At 34.9% G+C, this 20886-nt stretch overlaps 1 protein-coding gene across 1 annotated transcript; it reads right to left on the reverse strand.

Annotated features, from left to right (window-relative positions):
• Positions 1–8247: 8247 nt before the first annotated feature.
• On the reverse strand, positions 8248–18050 carry LOC108744666 (dipeptidase 1-like). The gene is made up of 2 exons (XM_018480540.2): positions 17723–18050; positions 8248–10464 (listed from the first exon to the last, which is right to left on the reverse strand). The coding sequence occupies exons 1-2, from the start codon at positions 17846–17848 to the stop codon at positions 9079–9081; spliced, it is 1512 nt and encodes a 503-aa protein (XP_018336042.1). The 5' UTR covers positions 17849–18050; the 3' UTR covers positions 8248–9078.
• Positions 18051–20886: the final 2836 nt, after the last annotated feature.

The raw sequence follows: 20886 nt of genomic DNA on the forward strand, positions 1-20886 counted from the left end.
TAATTGTAAAATTTACTATTGAAAAAAAAAAAAAATAAAATCGAAAAAAGGTAGTTTTAGTTAAAGATCTGAATTATTTTTATTTAACGTCAAATCGATCCTCCAAGTGAAAACAAAGACATTTTATAGTGGACCGACGCTTAAAATCGAAATTATAATTACCACATCGTTTATTGAAGTTTAATAATTTCGTACAATTAAAAAAAAATTATAACCAATTTTTCGTCTTTATGTTCAAGTTCAAGTACTTTTTACGGCCAATACACGAACTTTTTCGTAATGAATTTAACTAATAGGAATGACTATGTCCATTACACAATATATAAAAATAGACTAAGTTTTTTTTATTGTCGAATGTGAAATAATTTTCAGGAATTTCTAAAACCATTAAGGGGTGAACATTTTTTATAATAATAACATATGCTTTCACGATCAGAATCCATTGTAGACTTATAATTCGACTGAAAGGTTGTGGTGTAATTTCTAATAAACCACCAAAAAACCTCTGTAACTACAACTTGAGCTTGAGCCTGAGCGTAACACTGAAGCAGCCAGCTTCAATGACCGACGAAACGCCTCGATCTAGCACGATCCAGTTTTTTATGAATTTTTTATATGTAAAACTAAAGTTTTGCCTTTACGACTGAACGCTTTATCCAGTGTTTGGTCAATTAAAAAATAACTGATCACCATCATTAATTTATTATTAATTTGCTACTTATCCTGTACTAATAAGAGCCAAAAAATTCGAAATCGACAGTTTCCAAAGAAGAACTTGTATTTGTTTTGTTAAAATTTCTTTGTACTATTTACTACCCCCGAACGACTTTAAGGGGTATCAAGAACCAGAATAAATTTATTTGTAACACCCTGTACTCTACATAAATAATGATAAATGTCTACACAATTTTCTGATAAGAATTGTGGCGGACAGTAACCTATTTACGAATTCAAATATTAACCTTTTTTAAATCAACTAAGTGTATAATTCTCGACACTTCTAAATTTAATTGTTAAATAATTCTATTTTGACTACTTGCTAAACACTCTTTTGGGCAATATAACATCGATTTGTAATGTGTGTGTTGGATACTAGGTATTATAAACAGTTTGCTTCGCATTATTTGGTAAAATGATTCTTTAGACACTTAGTATAACAACTTTTAAAGCTACTACAACTATATGCGCAAGTATGTGATACAATTTACAACACTGTTCGCAATAATGATAAATAGGTACAACTTTTTAAATGATTGGCAGTTATAAGTTCTCTAAGTCCATTGTTTTATTTCTGCCGATTTTATTGTTACAATTATTTTAAAGGCATTTTTTTAAGTTTCCAGACGTTTTACATTCACCATTCACTTTTGTTATTAATTCAAAAGATCCACCAAAATACTTATACGTAATATATAGAATATTTATAAAGTACTCTATATGGGATCTGTCAAATGGGAGGAGCCTAAAAACATGGCGCCGATTAGGGAAAATTTATCGTAGTTCCTATAGTGTACCGTGCAATTTCCAAGTCTTTAAATTACGATAAAATGATAAGTATTGACACAATATGTGATTGGGCTGACACAAAGCCTCGGAAAGGAAATTTCGTTGAAGGTGAGCGTGTTTTTAATGCCAATCACATTATAAAATTCGGAAATAACAAATCCGGAAGCTAGCCTTCAAATTCCGTCAAGTTTACTGCCTACTTTTTACAAACTTCGGATTTAAAAAGTGATTCACGTTATATAATTGGTGAGGTGATTCTGGGTGATTTAAGCAATATCATATCAATGACTTGCACGTGCAAAGCCGATTTAAGAGAACGTTGCAAACACATTATTGCAACTTTGTTGTATTGCAGCAGGTAGGTTCTTAACCTCAAAATACTTATATCGTATCATTAGAATTGTGTTAAATCAATTACACAGGAATAAATAATTTCTCACTTTATAATTTTAGTATGATTCTAGTTTTAAATATTAAGGTTATGGCTGATGGTAAATACTTGCTGAAATATAATCATGTGCATTAAAATGACGTGAACAAATTTTTATTCCGGAATTCACTTCTTTGATACCTACTGCTTTCATCCAAGCTTCTATTAGTTTACTTTTTTCTCTAATTTTCCGAATATATTTTTTACATATATAAAACGGTTAGTTTTTATTGGAAAGTAGTTAATGTAGGTGAAGAGTGAAGATCTATGCCTGAAGTGCTATTGCAGCTTTTCACTGAACATATTAACTTTTTATTTGATTTAACTTTAGAAGAAAACTTCGTCGACTCCATCATCAAAAAAATTTTTACTTTTTTAACGTGTTTTATTATTTTAATAAACAATTTTACAATTTGCGTGCACAGTTCCTCATGTTTCCCTCATTCGAGTTATAAATTTTGCCACTAGATGGTGTACGCCCATTTGACAGATCCCAATATTTGGGGCTCATTTCTTGTCAAATTCAAAAATTTGTCACTCCATGCAATTATTATATAATACTAGCCCGATATCAAGTTGATATTATACATTGCACATCTAGAAATAGAAATAGCGTAGAGAAATATTATAAGGGTTGTAATTTATCATTTTGTTAATGAAAAGATGATGCTTTTACCAATTTTGTTGCAAAGGTAAACCACGGGAGAGACATCAGGAGGACACTACACAACATATTTCGGAATAGATATGAAAAATACTGTAAGTTTCTGTCGTTCAAAACGGTATAATTTACCCTGATAGCGAAAAACGATTGGAGAGAGTACTACACGAAGCGTATCTCGAAGCAGAAATATCGGAGAAAAATACCGACAAACTGACGACAAATTATGGCCCTTGCCAGTATTTTTCTACGACGTTTCTATTTCGAGATTGGTTATGTCTAGTGTCAGTTTGACGGCTCTTCAATCGCGTTTCGCTGATCAGGAGTACTGCTCTCGCAACCATCTTTCAGCGACAAATTATAGGGTCTAATACAGTATTTTTAAATTAAAAAGAAAAATATTATGTTAATGGCGTATGTTTGGAGCGCGGTAATGTACGGGTGCGAAACATGGACGGTGGACGTTGCAGAAAAGAAAAGGTTACAAGCGTTTGAAATGTGCTGTTACCAGCGAATGATGAGGATACCGAGGATAGAGATTAGAAATGAATATATATTAGAAAGAATAGGAGAACAGAGGACTCTATGGAAGTCAATAAGAAATAGGCGGGATTGATTGGTGGGACACCTTCTCAGGCATGAAGGTCTAGTCAGAGACATATTAGAGGCAGAAACAGGAGTTAAGAGGAGTAGAGGTAGACCTAGATTAGATTACTGTTTGCAAATAGTTATGGATGTGGGATATTCTAATTTTAGGAAAATGCGAAGATTAGCTCAGGATAGGAAGGAGTGGAGGTGCGCGTCCAACCACTTTTAGGACTGACGACCTTATGATGATGGCAGTACTTCTCTAAAGATAAGAAATTTCTACTTTGAGCTACGCAGAATGTAGACAGCGGCAGCTTAACATCAGGTTAGATTTTCATCTATTATTCGGTAATTGATTGAAGCGACAAATTTTTGTATTTGGTAACAAATTAGCGACAAACTGTAGTGTACTTCAGAAATAAGAAATGTAACTTTGTTGTACGAAACATGGCAACAATGGCAAAATGACACCACGTGATTCTAATTATTCCATTTATCTAAAAAATGGTGAAAATTAGGTTGCCCCGTAAAAAACTCTACTTACATAGTTTTCAAAAATTGAAGTGGGGTAAAACTGTATACCTACAGGGTGTCCCACCAGTTACAAACCATAGCGGGTGTTTAATCGAAATATAAAATCTAGTGAAGCAACAAAATTATTAAATACATTTTGTATCACTTAGAAAGTGAAAATACCAGGCTGAGCAACTATTGTAGTTTTATGAAAACTTTTACCGAAATATTAAAAAATATTTTTTCTTTCCTTCATCTAATAGAAGTATTATAATAGTACCATAATAGTCAAACGTCTGCCAAGTAAACCAGGGGCGGCCTCAGCCATTGCGAGACTCTCGGGGTGGGTATATCTTTGAGAGGCCCTTGTCTTTGTGGAATTAGTTTTAATGATTATGATACTTGACGAGAAATGCAAAGTTATTAATAAATAAATTTAGAATATTAAAATATTTATTGAAAATTAACAAAAATTAATGAACGCAAAGATTACAAATTATCAATCGTGATAATCTAAGATGCATTAATCTCTGAAAGAATCAGGGATTCAGAAATGATGCTTAATGGTGATAGATGATACTCCGGGTGGTCCAGCTCGCCACCCCCAACGGCCGCCCTGCTTAGCCAGCATACTCACAACACAAAATGATTCACGTGAGAATTTAGTGTTTCCGTGCTAATTTAGTGTTCTAATTAAAATTTTAGTGTTCCGTTCTCTATATGAAATTTAGTGGTGGTTCTGATTTTGAATGAAGGTGATGATAGTACACCCACGCCAGTAGTCTTAGTAAACGTCCCATTTTTGTGCCACAAGTACTAAAGTGGGAAGAGGGTACTACTTCTTTCAAGAACGTACAGGTCTGACGAAGGAAGCTGGCGAGCGGTCGCGCAGGTACTTGCCCATTTATGACATATTTGGGTAAGTCACTTGGAACCGATACACAAATAAGCTTTCAATAGGCGTAAATTATAGTATTAATACAGATAGGACAGTAGCGTACTAGAAAATAATGTAGAAACATGACTTACCAAAAAGAAAAAATAAACCTATTGCTTTTGTTCTATAGTTAGTTTTCACATTCACTCTCATCATGGGAATCTCTATCACTGTCACCAACATCAACAATTAGTTCTTCTGTTTGTCTGTCTGTCTATTACTTGCTCACTGATTCCTATTTTTAAATATTTAATCTACGCCCCTGAAAGGAATACTGAAGAATGAGGGCTGCAATCGTTATACCTAAAACTGCCTACCTTTGCCACAGCGCATCCACGCCATTTTAAAATTTCCGCCAGCTTCCAGCGTCAGGCTTGTAGTATCTTTATGTATGTATTACGTAGATCTTTATTTATACACCTTTATATTTAGGTATTTGCCGTAGAAACGGTAGAATTTATTATGTAACTTAATAATAATATCAATTTCGACATGTTTCTTTAAAAATTATTTCAAGTTTTTTAACTATTACAATTAAATTTGTAATATCAACTAAAATACCTAGTCAAATTATTTTTGCTGGGATTCTAGTTTTAGAAATTTGGATCCAAATTGTAATTTTTATTATTATCGTTTACNATACTTACTAAATTTATTTCTGCTGGGATTTTATTTTTACAAACTCGAGTCCAAATTGTAATTTTTATTATTTTCGCTTACGAAGCAAAGAGATAGTGGTATAAATCGTAAATATCGCTTTAATATTTAGGTAAATTTTCGTTTTTCATTTTTCCGGTGCTGAAAATAACCCCAAAATTATGATGATTATTCTTCAATAAATCTTATTATAATAGTCATATGTATATTTCAAGTTTATTGCCTCCCTCTCAATCAGAACTACCACTAATTTTCACATAAGGATTAGAGTATTAAAATTTTAATTGAAGCACTGAAAAAGCACTAAATTATCATGTGAAGCGTTTTACGATTTTGTAATATAGGTGAGGTGCCTTTATAGACACAGATTTCACTCCTGTTTGCTTACCTGACTTTGCACTGATTGTGACCGTATTGTATAGTGTGAACCGTCGCCGAACCGTGATCGATAGTATGAATCGACCATTACTTACTCTTGATCATGGACTGGGAATAAAATTAACTTTATGCGACTACCTGGTGACAAAATTAGCTATTCTTTTAAAGTCTTTCTCTTTTTATTAATGATTAAAATGTTGTAACAATGTTGAATGATAATAAAGCGAAGTAAGATATAAAATACCACTGAAATTATCAAGTCATTATCTGTCTCTGCTTGGTAGTGGTTCAGAGAACACCCCGTACATACTATACATTTTAGTTCCCCTTTTTTCCGGGACATATTCCAGATTCGTGCCAGGCGTATTTGGAAAAATGAAAAGTAGTAAGTAGAGCATTTACTGGAGCATAAAAGGAGTGTTTTGGCTTTCTCCTTTTTCGTTTTTAAAACCATTATCCTGAAGGAATATGTGCAAATAAATATTGAGTTGGTGGAGTAAGCGACATCTCTACATAAAAGAACGTCTCAAGTTGGAAAATTGTAGAAACTAAGTCATCTACTTAAACTGATGGAAAACGTCAAGAAAATCGATTTCCATAGAACGATGTGAGTAAATGTACTTTAACGAACTTGTAAAACGCATTACGTGCTCGTAGCTGAATGACAATGAGACAAAACGTCTGAAAAGGTCCATTCGAAAATTTTACCTAACCGTCTATGTATTATTATCATTTTAAAAAACTCGTTTAATACCTTCTAATTATTTATTTAAAAAATACGTATGTAAATCTTTCCTGTGCGTTATATTTATTATGTGGCAGTGTAAATATATATATTTATTTATATATTATTTAGAAACGAATATACAAACTGCAGCGTTTTTTATCACCTACTGATTAGATATAATACGTACCTTTTATTTATCTATTCCTTCTTTAATTTACCTTCCTGTTCTCTGCACAGTACAAAAATACGTATCAAAAACATTTCCATTAATAATACAAAAATATCATTAAAAAATGGGAGTTTAATCTTCTGTACTAATATCGACTATACAGTGTCAACTCTATATAGCGACACTTAAGGGACTGAACATTTTTCGGCGTTATAAACAGTGGTCGTTAAATGGAGAGAAATAAAAGATATTATTTTACTATTCTATAATAATATGCATTTACTAATATAGTGCACATTTTGCACACGAACATTATTATTCATACATTGCGTATAGCCTGTTATCTTCGTCTGATGTTTTTTGCTGCTCCAATATTTTAATTGTATTTTGTTACGCATCTTACTCATATATTGAGATACTGCTGGATCAATTTGATTATATAAAAAGTATTTTTTTAATAGTTTCGCTGCATCAAGTGCTTGTTTGATGCTTGGTGGAGGGACAGGATCGTCTTCTTCAACAACGTACACAGCTGCAGTTCTTATCTATTTCGGCAACTTAGAAAGTACTGCTTAATGATTTATAATGCCGCATTGTTGTCGTTAAATAGAGTGAGCGTGACGCTATATAGAGTGTAATATTGTATAGAAAACAACCAGTCAAGCAATTTCGACGTTTTAAGAAGTTTGTCGTTAAATCGAGTGACGTTATAAAGAGTTTACACTGTATTTGTTTAGATGGGCTAATGTCAGACATATGTTTTTTTTCTTGAATTACTTCTAATTGAAATAGAAAAACAAAATGCAAAATACCTAATTCTGATTTTATTAAATCGAGGAAGTCCCATTAGCCATAGCTCTGACGACCTATGAATGATGGTTATAATTTTTCATTTTCTGATACCACTGCATATAAAATTTTTCGTACATAAAACCTGCATGAAATTTTGTTAATAAACAATAATAAAAATTTATTTGAAATAGGGCTTCTTTTTACATTTTGCATCTTGTATGTATTTTAATTACATAACTCCGTAACAGTCCTTTGTAATTTATAACGACGGTTTCAATATTTTTAAGAAGAAGTATACTGACTTACAGGCTAACTAAAGGTTCATACTTTTTTGTTTCCAATATTTTTTCCTTTCCAGGGTGAAATTTAAAACAAAGTTTCTAAATCCATTGGATAACGAGAAACTCGCAGTTTCGTGTTTTCCGTTTTCATTTTAATTCAAAATTCCAAATACTCTGAGTAATTAAAAAACAAATCATTTAACTTTTAAGATTGAAAGAGCTTTGTAGTCAATACTTTTTTAACGTAAGACAAGTCTGGCGGCCTCATTCTTAGGATCCACTCTGCATTTAATTGTAAAATACGAGATAGGTTACAGTAGAATCGTATACTTCGTTTACTTTCTGTAGCGATGAGACCTTCAGTTTGACCGGCGCAAAGTAGAAAAGAACAGCACTAGGCCAGAAAAGAAAGGAGACAACTCTCGGCCAAACCGGCGAGGAGCGTATAATCCGTACAGTACTGCACGGAAAAATTGACCATTTTATCCACTACAATTGCATTGAAAGACATATCAAAGGCTTTAACGCTTGTTTCGTCTCGCACTACTATTCATGATTGAACAAAACTTTTGGCAGGTACTGTATGAAAAAGGATGTTTAATGAACAAGAGTACGATTTTGCCAGCGCGCATCCAAGACAGTGGAAGGGGCACATCGCTAGAGAAAGTAAATGAAGTATATTTTAATGAGGACAAGAAAACTGATATCGTTAGCAGTCTGTAATATGGAAGCAAAAAGGAACATTTGCATCATACCTGGCATACTTACACTGATTGAAGAAACGAGTAAAGACAAAACGGAAGAAACAGGTTAAATAAAAGGAAAAGTTTTTCACAAAACATTTTTAAAACGTTTTTGTTATTCCTTCGGTTTCCATTTCAAAATGAATTCAAACACAAAACAGTAACTAAATAAATAGTGAATACTAATATAGAAGTTATTGAAGAAAACGTTTCTGATCGCAAATTGTGTATATTTTTGAAAATAGAGAAATAGAAAATAGATATTTTTCCGACTCATTAAAAACATCAAACAAGAATCAGAGAAAAAATTTCGGAATATACGTTAGGTAACCTTTAGTGAGCCAGTATTTCTTTTTCGTAACATTTAATTGAAACACCAATAAAATAAATAATGCAGAATCATTTGCCAGTATTTCTATAAGAAGTCTAATTTAGACCCCAATCTGAATGATTAATGATGAAATAAACGCCAAGGAGCAGGGCAAGTACTATTTAATTTTAAACGAAACAAAAATAGCCGAGATCCGTCCATTTATCATTGGACAGGGCGATAAAGTACAGAAAAAACTCCCTCGACAACTGCATTCCCTAAAAAAAAACAATTTTACTCTTGTACAAAAAGGGCCAAGTATAAATACACATAAACGCACACGGATCGCCGGCCTAATTCACGCTAAAAGGATACATCAGTTGCGGTCATGAAAACTTATACGCACATTTGGGATTTTGGGGTGGAAGCGAGTCTTCTAGTGGCATTATCGTGGCCGACTTCCACTGATCCCTAAGAGCTTCGACTTTTGTGAAAACCCTCAAAACATTCAGGCCCGCCAGCAGGGCGATATCGTTCTCGGTCCACGCGGGATCTTCCAGAAGTTCGGCAAGCAGATACGGGTACTTCGAGACATCCTCGAGACCTATCGGCGTCATATTGATCCCATCATAACCGGCACCGATTCCGACATGTTCGATTCCGGCAACGGTCTTGATGTGATTAATATGTCTGATGACGTCTTTGGTCGTTGCCGAACCGTTACAAGTCAGATGGTACGAATAGAAATTGACCATAACAACGCCACCATTATGAGCGACCAGTTTGAGCACATCGTCTGGGACGTTTCTGGTAGAATTGCACAACGAGAAAGCGCTGGAATGCGAGAAGATTATCGGGGCACGCGACACATTCAAAGCTGCTCTAGCAGTTTCCATGGAACTATGGGAGAGGTCTATTATCATTCCGAGCCTGTTCATTTCATGTATTACGCTCCTTCCGAACGAGTTGAGACCGCCCTTGGTTTTGGTATTCGCCCCGGTTGCCCACGGGGTATCACAGGAATGCGTGATGGTCAAATATCTGGCTCCTAAACTGTAAAACATCCTCAGCACGGCCAACGAATTTCCCAGCGAATGGCCGCCTTCGACGCCGATCAGAGAGGCTATCTTTCCGTCCCTGTGCACCTGGAGCAGTTCGCTCGAACTCCGGACGAGAGCGAAATTGCGCGAATGAAGCTCGACCAATCGCTGGATAACATCGATCTGTTCGAGAGTCAATTGAACGGCATCCAAATGTTGAGAACCGCAAGGCACATAAGCGGACCAAAATTGTGCACCGAGAAGACCCTCTCTGAGTCTCGAGATGTCCGTTTGCGACCAGTGGCTCTTGGACCACGGTTCCAAATCGGTCAGGACGCTAAAGTTCGTTCTGACGATCCGATTGTGGAGAAACTTGCGTATGTTCCAGGGCAGATCGTTGTGCCCGTCAATCAGCGGTTTCTCCTTGAGGAGACGCCGTATGATGCGCAGACGATCCTGAGGGGTGTGCGGTTCAGTCTGTGGATTTAAAGCTAGAGGAAGGCCCAAACCTATCCCTAAGGCTGCAACGACAACACACACTACCAAGCATACGCACCAGGGACTACGGAGCGAGCTGGTCGTCGAGTCGCTCTCGGTGCTACATGAACACGAACCCAAAGGCGAACCGTGGTGATAGTGGTAGCCATAATTGTAACCGCCACCGTTGTAATAATGAGGCACTGAACTGAATGCGGTTTCCCGTATTGGCTCTCGAACTGGCGGAACTGACACCTGGAATGCCAACGAACGAAAAAATGATTACTTCAACCACAACCTGTACAGGCTCTGCTCTATGCTCTTCTACAATATATTTAGCGGAAAACAAGTATTTTTTTTATTGCAAATTTGCGATTCGTACGGTAACTGAAAGCTCACTTTTAATCATCTTATCCAATATTCAGATTAAACATTCTGGTTAGGAATTTGGATGCAGAAAAAAAATACATATACTTCTTTGACAAAAAAAATGTTTCTGGGTATTGGGATCCGTCAAATGGGAGGAGCCTAAAAACATGGCGCCGATTAGGGAAAATTTATCGTAATTTCTATAGTGTACCGTGCAATTTTCAAGTTTTTAAATTACGATAAAATGATAAGTATTGACACAATATATGATTGGATTGACACAAAGCGTCGGAAAGGAAATTTCGTTGAAGGTGAGCGTGTTTTTAATGCCAATCACATTATAAAATTCGGAAATAACAAATCCGGAAGCTAGCCTTCAAATTCCGTCAAGTTTACTGCCTACTTTTTACAAACTTCGGATTTAAAAAGTGATTCACGTTATATAATTGGTGAGGTGATTCTGGGTGATTTAAGCAATATCATATCAATGACTTGCACGTGCAAAGCCGATTTAAGAGAACGTTGCAAACACATTATTGCAACTTTGTTGTATTGCAGCAGGTAGGTTCTTAACCTCAAAATACTTATATCGTATCATTAGAATTGTGTTAAATCAATTACACAGGAATAAATAATTTCTCACTTTATAATTTTAGTATGATTCTAGTTTTAAATATTAAGGTTATGGCTGATGGTAAATACTTGCTGAAATATAATCATGTGCATTAAAATGACGTGAACAAATTTTTATTCCGGAATTCACTTCTTTGATACCTACTGCTTTCATCCAAGCTTCTATTAGTTTACTTTTTTCTCTAATTTTCCGAATATATTTTTTACATATATAAAACGGTTAGTTTTTATTGGAAAGTAGTTAATGTAGGTGAAGAGTGAAGATCTATGTCTGAAGTGCTATTGCAGCTTTTCACTGAACATATTAACTTTTTATTTGATTTAACTTTAGAAGAAAACTTCGTCGACTCCATCATCAAAAAAATTTTTACTTTTTTAACGTGTTTTATTATTTTAATAAACAATTTTACAATTTGCGTGCACAGTTCCTATGTAAATTTTTCCCTCATTCGAGTTATAAATTTTGCCACCAGATGGTGTATGCCCATTTGACGAGTCCCAATAAGTATGTTGATAATAATGACAGGAATGTAAGCATTATTTATTAATATTAATAAATTATTTTGGCTGGAATCTATAGGGGAATATTTAAAGTACCATATGCAAAATTTTTAGACTGGATTATTTTAAAATTGACGATGTAGCAATTGTTTAAAGTTGCCGTTCCTCCGATAGTCAATGGGGGAGCGAAAATAGAGGAAAGTCAGCCACGCGCGGCCAAAATTATTCTCGAGTGCTTCAAGTTCATTCACCGGAAAAATTGCATATTCTGCGCAAATATTTAACCTAGAACCTTCAATTCTTTTTTTTTTTTGTTTGAAAAGGGGTATCTACGAAATATGAATAATGCAATGCATATTTTGAAATTAATAAATTAACGAAAATTCGTATTTCGGTATACAATATGTCTGTTCAGTATTCGGGAATATTTGAAAGGTGACATCTGGAGGCAATGTAGGGTACATTTCGTGATAGCGTCACAACGTAGAAGGAGTAAAAAGCACAAAAGTATGTCAATGATTAAGAACAATTGCCAATTTGGCAGCCACGTTATCTCATCGCAAGCGTCAAATGACGAAACATTCATACCTACTAGTGACCTTCGCAACAGCTGGTACACAGCCAAATCAATTGCACGCGTGACGATTACTAGTAGTAGTTACTATTCCATTGGCAAAGTTGCTCCTATTACCACAAAATATAAAAATTAATTGAGTGAAAAAATATCAATCAAACAACAATGTATTCGCACGCAGAAAATGCTGACATGGTAGTCACATATTGACTGTGCCGAGACAAGAGCCACCCGTTCATCAAATAGAATTCAATCTCATCTAAAAGATATTAAAGCGCATCTCATTAAACCATTATATTATTTAAATAATATAACATATTATTACAATCTGTTTGGAATATTTTAAAAGAGGAAAAAAGATTTGAAAGGGCCTTCAGGTTTCGTAAACAATGGAACGAATATAAAAGCAGTATCTTCGTAGTCCTTTGTTAGTGTTTGTAGGCAATTAATCAATAGACCTATCAACCGCCTGTTTCTATATTATTTCCACAGGTGAATTATCAAAGGTATCAAACGAATCTATAGATAGTACTACATATGTGTACATACATATCAAATAATCTGCGGCAGAAATATTGTTTTCCTAATTGTTTTGAAGGCAAATTTTTTCAAGTAAAAAGTTAAATTATGAATTACACAAATACTTAATTATAACTTCTAAAAATGCATGTAATTATATATCCAAGTACACACATCATATTTTTTATTTTTTGAGACACCCCGTATTCCAGTTTCAAATTAAAACAAACGGTCAGAATTTTCAAAACGTAACCGTAATTGGTTTCAAATTAAATTTCGTTTACAAAACTAATTGCTGAACACCTGAAAAACATCTCGTTATTAGAAAATACAAACGCTATTATTTTGTTAGTTTCCACGATCAAACCCCTTTCAGGCCCGATACGCTCGAGATTAACAGGCAACGAACTTGTTAGGAAAATCCGTTAAACAGTCGACCTGAATTATTGATTAGTAACCAACAATAACTGGCATTTCGAATTGTTCACAATCGCAATTCTAACAATTAATTCATCGGAATCATTTTTAGGAACGTTTCGAACAATTACCTTACCATACGAATATATACATGCCTGTCTACCACAATTTGTTTTTGCTTTTTTGTGTATAACGTAGTAAACGAAAATTTAAAGATTACTTAATTATGTACTATACTAGTATAACCCGTTCAAATTTGGAGTAACGATACCGTTATCGATACATTTTATTTTAACCTAACCTAATTTAATCTATTGATTCCATAATTACTACTACATCTCATCTACAACCCAAAAAGACTATACGTATGGGGGTACGCTAGGTAGGGGGTGCATATAACGCATAGATGAGCAGTGAGCCAAAGGCACTTTGAGCATTGGTAGCTTATTATAATAACGTTATTTCGCGTAAAACGTATTACAAATTACTTTTTCTGTTGATAGCCTTCTTGCTATATATGCTCTATAATCGAATATTAACATTTAAACTAACTCACCACGTCACAAGATTCGTGATATTTAATTGCAAATTCCCATTAAACGACAATATTCTGGATAATGAATGTAGGAACGTTACTTAGTTTCAATCTTTTTTTATATTCAGACGATTTAATAGTCAGCTAATTACAGGAAGTAGTAATAGAAGAGGAGAGATGAATGGGAAAATATTCAATGAAAAACTGATGATGGTTGGCGGCTCCACCATAATTTAAAATTGAAGTTACAATCAAAAATATTTTTTTTTCTTATTGGGATCCGTCAAATGGGAGGAGCCTAAAAACATGGCGCCGATTAGGGAAAATTTATCGTAGTTCCTATAGTGTACCGTGCAATTTCCAAGTTTTTAAATTACGATAAAATGATAAGTATTGACACAATATGTGATTGGGCTGACACAAAGCCTCGGAAAGGAAATTTCGTTGAAGGTGAGCGTGTTTTTAATGCCAATCACATTATAAAATTCGGAAATAACAAATCCGGAAGCTAGCCTTCAAATTCCGTCAAGTTTACTGCCTACTTTTTACAAACTTCGGATTTAAAAAGTGATTCACGTTATATAATTGGTGAGGTGATTCTGGGTGATTTAAGCAATATCATATCAATGACTTGCACGTGCAAAGCCGATTTAAGAGAACGTTGCAAACACATTATTGCAACTTTGTTGTATTGCAGCAGGTAGGTTCTTAACCTCAAAATACTTATATCGTATCATTAGAATTGTGTTAAATCAATTACACAGGAATAAATAATTTCTCACTTTATAATTTTAGTATGATTCTAGTTTTAAATATTAAGGTTATGGCTGATGGTAAATACTTGCTGAAATATAATCATGTGCATTAAAATGACGTGAACAAATTTTTATTCCGGAATTCACTTCTTTGATACCTACTGCTTTCATCCAAGCTTCTATTAGTTTACTTTTTTCTCTAATTTTCCGAATATATTTTTTACATATATAAAACGGTTAGTTTTTATTGGAAAGTAGTTAATGTAGGTGAAGAGTGAAGATCTATGTCTGAAGTGCTATTGCAGCTTTTCACTGAACATATTAACTTTTTATTTGATTTAACTTTAGAAGAAAACTTCGTCGACTCCATCATCAAAAAAATTTTTACTTTTTTAACGTGTTTTATTATTTTAATAAACAATTTTACAATTTGCGTGCACAGTTCCTATGTAAATTTTTTCCTCATTCGAGTTATAAATTTTGCCACCAGATGGTGTATTTGGTAGCCCATTTGACGGATCCCAATAAGTTAGTCATTTAGAAATTCTAAACAGATTGTTAAAGGTGTATGTTTGCAGAAAAGAAAAGGTTACAAGTGTTCGAAATGTGGCATTACAGGATAATGATGGACAGAGAAGGTTATAAATGAACAGAGAGCGATATGGAAGTCAATAAGAAATAGGCGAGACAGATTGGTAGGACACCTTCTAGTTAGAGACATATTAGAAGAAGAAACAAGACTTAAGGGGAGTACAGGTAGACCTAGATTAGATTACTGTTCGTAAATAGTTAAGGATGTGGGATGTTCTGATTTTATGGAAAAGTAAGGATTAGCTCATCAAGGTAGGAAAGAGTGGAGATGGGTGTCCAACCAATCTTAGGACCGACGACCTTATGATGATGACTATGTTAAGATACCAGTAGTGTCTTTTGCAATTCTATTTAAGTATGTTACCAAACGTCCCGTCTAAAGTAGCCCAACGATTGTGGTTCTACTATTATCTAATCAAGCTAATCCGAGCTATCTCATGAATGTGTAGATTTTGTATTTCTAGGGACTCTAAGTAGAACTTGGTTATAACGCCACCTTAAGGACCGGTAATATTTTGTTCTGAACAATTTTGAAAACAATTTTTAGCACGGAACATTGTTGTCCTTATGGTAATGGTAATAAATACCAACAGAGTCAATTAGAAGTGAGAAATATTTCATTTTGCAGACCGAGGTACAAATGGGCTAAAGTTCCTACTGGCAGTAAAAGGATCGTTCCAACTACTTGCACAAATAAAACTATGACGTAAATCAACAAGTTGCTTTGAATAGTGTAAAGAGTAACCGCCAAAATAGGTCAAAATCGTTCATTTTCTCGCCTTCAGTCTTTACGAGATGTTACATCACACTTGTCAATGGAGCTGCATGTCCTAGAGGTTTAGGCTATTGCTTAGTATTCGAGAGGACACCGGTTCGATTCCAGGTGCGTCTGCCTTGGTCCAAGCAAATTCTGGGGTAGTAATATTCCACAGATAATCTTACACTCTTGTCTACCTTCACTTCGTCAGTTTCATATTTCACACCCCAACCACCACCCACCCATTCCTACCTACTATTCCTAAAAGGAGACTGAAGCGGGACTACCAGCCAGCCCATCAGAATACTTCATAAAACACCCAAAAGTTTAAGTCTTTTTACCAGAGTTGTCATTCGTTATGACCAAGTTCCACTTAACATATACATATACTTTTTATGGTTTGCCCATGGTATGGAGCCCACAGGGTGCGAGTCCAATATTTTTTTCGTATTCGTTGTAGGTACTTGCGGTCGCATTCAGATTAACGTAAGATTTTATTCCACGGTCCATTGACTGAGTGGATTTTCGTGTTATTGTATGGAAAATCTGTTTTTATACCAGGATGTATTATCTGGTATCCAATCCTCGAAAACGGGTCAAACTAGGTGACTACACATTTTGCGATGATGCTGACAACGACGCGTATATATATATATATATANTATATATATATATATATATATATATATATATATATATATATATGTGCGTATCCTCTACCAGATTAACGGGGAGAAATACGGTTTTGCCATTATGTAGGTCAAATTCTATTCTACGAACTCAATCAAACGCCATCGCACCGCACACAGGGCAACAAAATCAAAAGAAAATTGAAGGAAACGGGTAAAACCCTTATCGACTAGTGCAAACAAGAAATTGTCGATCTACAACGTGTACCGACGAAAAGTATTCTATAAGAGCGGCTTTAAAACAAGTGCGACGTTCATGTAACTTTAAAGTCAAATAAAAAAGAACGAAGATTAAGTCCTAAGTGACGTAAGATTCTATTGTGTTTCGATTTCGTACAAATCACGTTCGAATAAATTGGGAAATCAATAAATTGCTACACAAATCGGCGAATACCTAATGTTGTTTTGAAATAATGACGTTCGAGAAAAATAATTAGAATTTAATTACATTTTTATACCTTACGTTTGGCTTTGTTATAGAAACTGTTTTTAAAGTATGAAAAGAAGGAAGAAAATACAGCGTTCAAGCCAGCCTCAAGGCAGAATATGCGAATAAAAGGATTGCAATATTTATTTTCTTCTTTTTGTGAAACTTATAATCAGACTAAATCCGAAAAAAAAAACAAATAAGTTTCATACAAACTTTAAACATCCAGAAACTTGATAATGAAAACGATTGCTGTTCAAAGGTTTCATCAATTTATATCAATTTTATAGGCGATTTAGGATTTTCGAATTATGCATGTAAATAAATGAAAATTTTAATTCAAAACAATAAAAAGCAATGTATTAATATTTTGATGTAGACTAAAGATATTTTTCAAGATTTTCTCGTTTAAAATATTACGTCTTTTTATGTTGGGCAAAACTTTTACTCCATTGTTTTGCTGTTTCTGTGTCGGATTGAAACAATTTTATTTATTTAGTTACTTCAAAGATAAGACTAAAGAAAACATTAAATATAATGAAGTGAGTAAAATATGAAATTATGTATGATCCTAGCGAGCTAGAACTCATACATTAAATAAGTTTCCTGGTTATTAAATAAGTGAGCGCAAAGTTGAAGTAAGTTTTTGACTTATGATTAAACTTTGCACGGAATTTCATAAAGTGAGCTTTCAGTTACCTGTTACCGGAAATCAGTGCTTAATAATAAGAAATGCCGTCACTTACTTGGTAGTCCAAGTAGTTGCCGTATCCCAAATGATTGCAGGTACAGGGACAATGTTGTATGTGGTGTCGAAGTTCGGGGTCGAGCGCCCATGGGTCCGGGGGGCTCCCGGGGCCCTGGCCGGCCATCGGGGGCTCGCATCACGTCAGCTGCATTGATTACATCACGCTCTGTGCACCTGCACTGTCAGTAAAACAACGAAGTACAGTAAACCCGGAGAAGAGATGATGGTGCCTACACGATGATGTCTTTTTCGTTTCGGTCGCAGCAGGCTTGTCGCGCCGGCCGCCACTAGTATTCGCCGCCGTTGCTATGACAGCACGCACGTGATGCCAGCCAGCCTGCTACACTGCTGCCTGCGAGAGTTCTTGCCGCCGCTGAGGACGAACGAGGAGGTGGCGATGGCTGGCGAAGGAAGCGAAGCGAAGCGGAGCGACGCATCGACGATGGCTGCGGATGGCGGAGCGACAGCGACGCGGCGCAATCAGCGTGTGCCGTGGTTGAAAACCTAGCGATGTTCAGCTCTATCTTCACATTTTGCTACTCCAGACTGTTCCGGATGCGTCGAACAAAACGTGCGTGAAAATATAAATTTATCTACCGGGTGATTACGATTTTCGCGGAAAACGGGGTTGGTCGAGATAGAAACGATTATAGATTTAATCGAAGATTATCCATGCTGTATTGCACTAAGTATGCACTTCTTCACTAATGGAAATCTTATTCTCTTGATCCCGTTTGGAAAAACTTATTTTTTCTTCATAATTTCCTCTTTTTTTCAATTTTTTCAATTAATAACATGCGAATAATGTTCGAATCCAGTCGAATTGAATTCGACTCCAGTTTAAATCGAACATGCGAGACTTAGAATTATTGAAAAATATCAGTAGCCAAGGACGCGAGGAGGGTGGCTGTAAACCCTTTAGATTTTTTCAAGTTTTCGAGTAAAAAAACAAAATCCCTACGACTGGGACGTTAAAAATTAAAAGCTATTGCAATGACTTCGGAAATCAAATCGTACTTTTCAACATATTTTGCAATTTGAAGTCATAATAGCATTGCAATAAAACGATTTCGACTAGATATGGAACAGGTACCCGGTTCGTATATTCAACGTGTAAAATGTCATTCATCTATGTTCTCTGTTATCAAAAGTTAAATTTAAAATAGATTTATTAGAGAGAAATAGCATTTAAAAAATACTTTGTCACACACTGGTCAAAGTGATAGCGCTATTAATATTAGAATTAAAGAGCACTTATACAGAATATCGCTAAAAAATAGACTAAAACAGGTTTCCCAGAACATTATGTCTCTTTAAACCACATCTAGACTTAAATAACACACTTAAAAAGTTTAAAAATCAAAAAATCTTACTTGAAATATGTGTAAATCTAGTAAATGTTTCACATATTTTCAACTTAATGCAGATGACAGAATTTTAATGATTGTTAGGTTTTTGATTTTGATTCGTTTAACTGTTATCAAAAAGAAACTGGTTTTTAGATTAGGTATGAAGTATGATTAGATCAGCTGCATTGAAAAAGTATGGCGGAGGCAGTGGGCGTTAAGGACACTAAAAACGTTTCTGGAAGATGCGATCATTAACTATTGTAATTGCACATGCACTTGGGAAGATTCCATGTAATTAGACATTTGCAGTCGACTAGTACATATGTTACTGCTAACATGCTTACTTGGCTAGTCTGTGAACCAGTTGGATACCAGATAGTATACAAATTGTCCAAATGTCTGGATTGAAGAATATGATTAGGATTATAGATACAGACACGGCAGGAGAAGACAACTCACGAAGTGTTTTTCATCTTATGTGTATGATACATCATCATAAAGGAGAATACATGACAATGAACTAAGTGTTGTCATCTCGTTCTGTAACCTAAACATATCCATTAAGAAACAATTAATTACATATAAATATATATGCATAATTCTTTAGCTCCGAGTGCAACTGTCATATGAAATTTGCGTACCGCAGGTATCTTTCCGAAAGTAATTGAACCTACATCGCCAATATCATTTGCCTAGAAAGTTGTTACCCAAATAACATTTGCTTAATAAAATAGTAGATATTTCCTTAAATGCGCAAGCAAATGCTATTTGACTGAAAAAAATCGTCAATATGGGACATTAATCATGTTTAGTTTCCACTTATTTTTAAGACAAATCAGAATTTGGAGGCTCGCCAAGCGAGCAAGAATAAGAAATAGCAAGATCCGTGTTAGCAAGATAAGAATCAAGCCAGCAAGAAATTGCTAAGACAAGGAGAAGTATAGCAACTTATTCTTGCCTGCGACATACACACTTAATAAACACAATACACTTTCTTTATTAAAATCCTTAATAAAAGGGGAACATCTTAGTTCATTTAGGACGATCAAGGCATTAAACGTTTAAGCGGCGTATAAAACCGATTTAGAGGACTACACTGATGTCTTAATTACACATAAGAAAACGACGAAACGTTAGCGGGCGTTATCCCTCCACGAGAAGGTCGCTCATTAGTCTCAAAACCTCTACCTCAGCGATATATTCTACATTCATGAAATATTATTTAAAATTAGGGTTGTGTTGTATGAATATCATTAAAATCCCTACTGCTTTCACACAGAACAACGCTTTCCGATGCTTAAACATCTAGAGATTAAAAAAAGAAGTAAAACAGACCACTAATAGGTATTAGGTATAAGCGCTAAAGATCGACCGGGAACACGGTTTAGATTCGGTAAGGTATCTGATAATAACGACGAATTAAGATATAGTTCTTTCTTTCTTCTTGTTCTCATAAACAAGAATACGTCAGTTTCGCCGAAATGTTACAATTTCTGCCGCTTGTTGGTATACTTCGTTTACTTTCTGTAGCGATGTGACCTTCAGTTTGTCCGGTGCAAAATAGAAAAGAACAGCACTAGATCAGAAAAGGAAGGAGACAACTCTCGGCCAAACTCTTAACAGGTGAGGAGCGTATAATTCGTACAGTACTGCACGGAAAAATTGATCTTTTTATCCCCTACAATTGCATTGCTCAAATGTGCTGTTATTGGTACCATTTACTACTGAAAATATCAACGAGATGTTTATTTATATTTGAAGACATATTAAAGGCTTTAACGCTTGTTTTCGACTCGCACTACTATTCATGATT

This window comes from Agrilus planipennis, unplaced genomic scaffold (genome assembly GCF_000699045.2).
Source record: "Agrilus planipennis isolate EAB-ADULT unplaced genomic scaffold, Apla_2.0 scaffold16, whole genome shotgun sequence".
NCBI lineage: Eukaryota > Metazoa > Arthropoda > Insecta > Coleoptera > Buprestidae > Agrilus > Agrilus planipennis.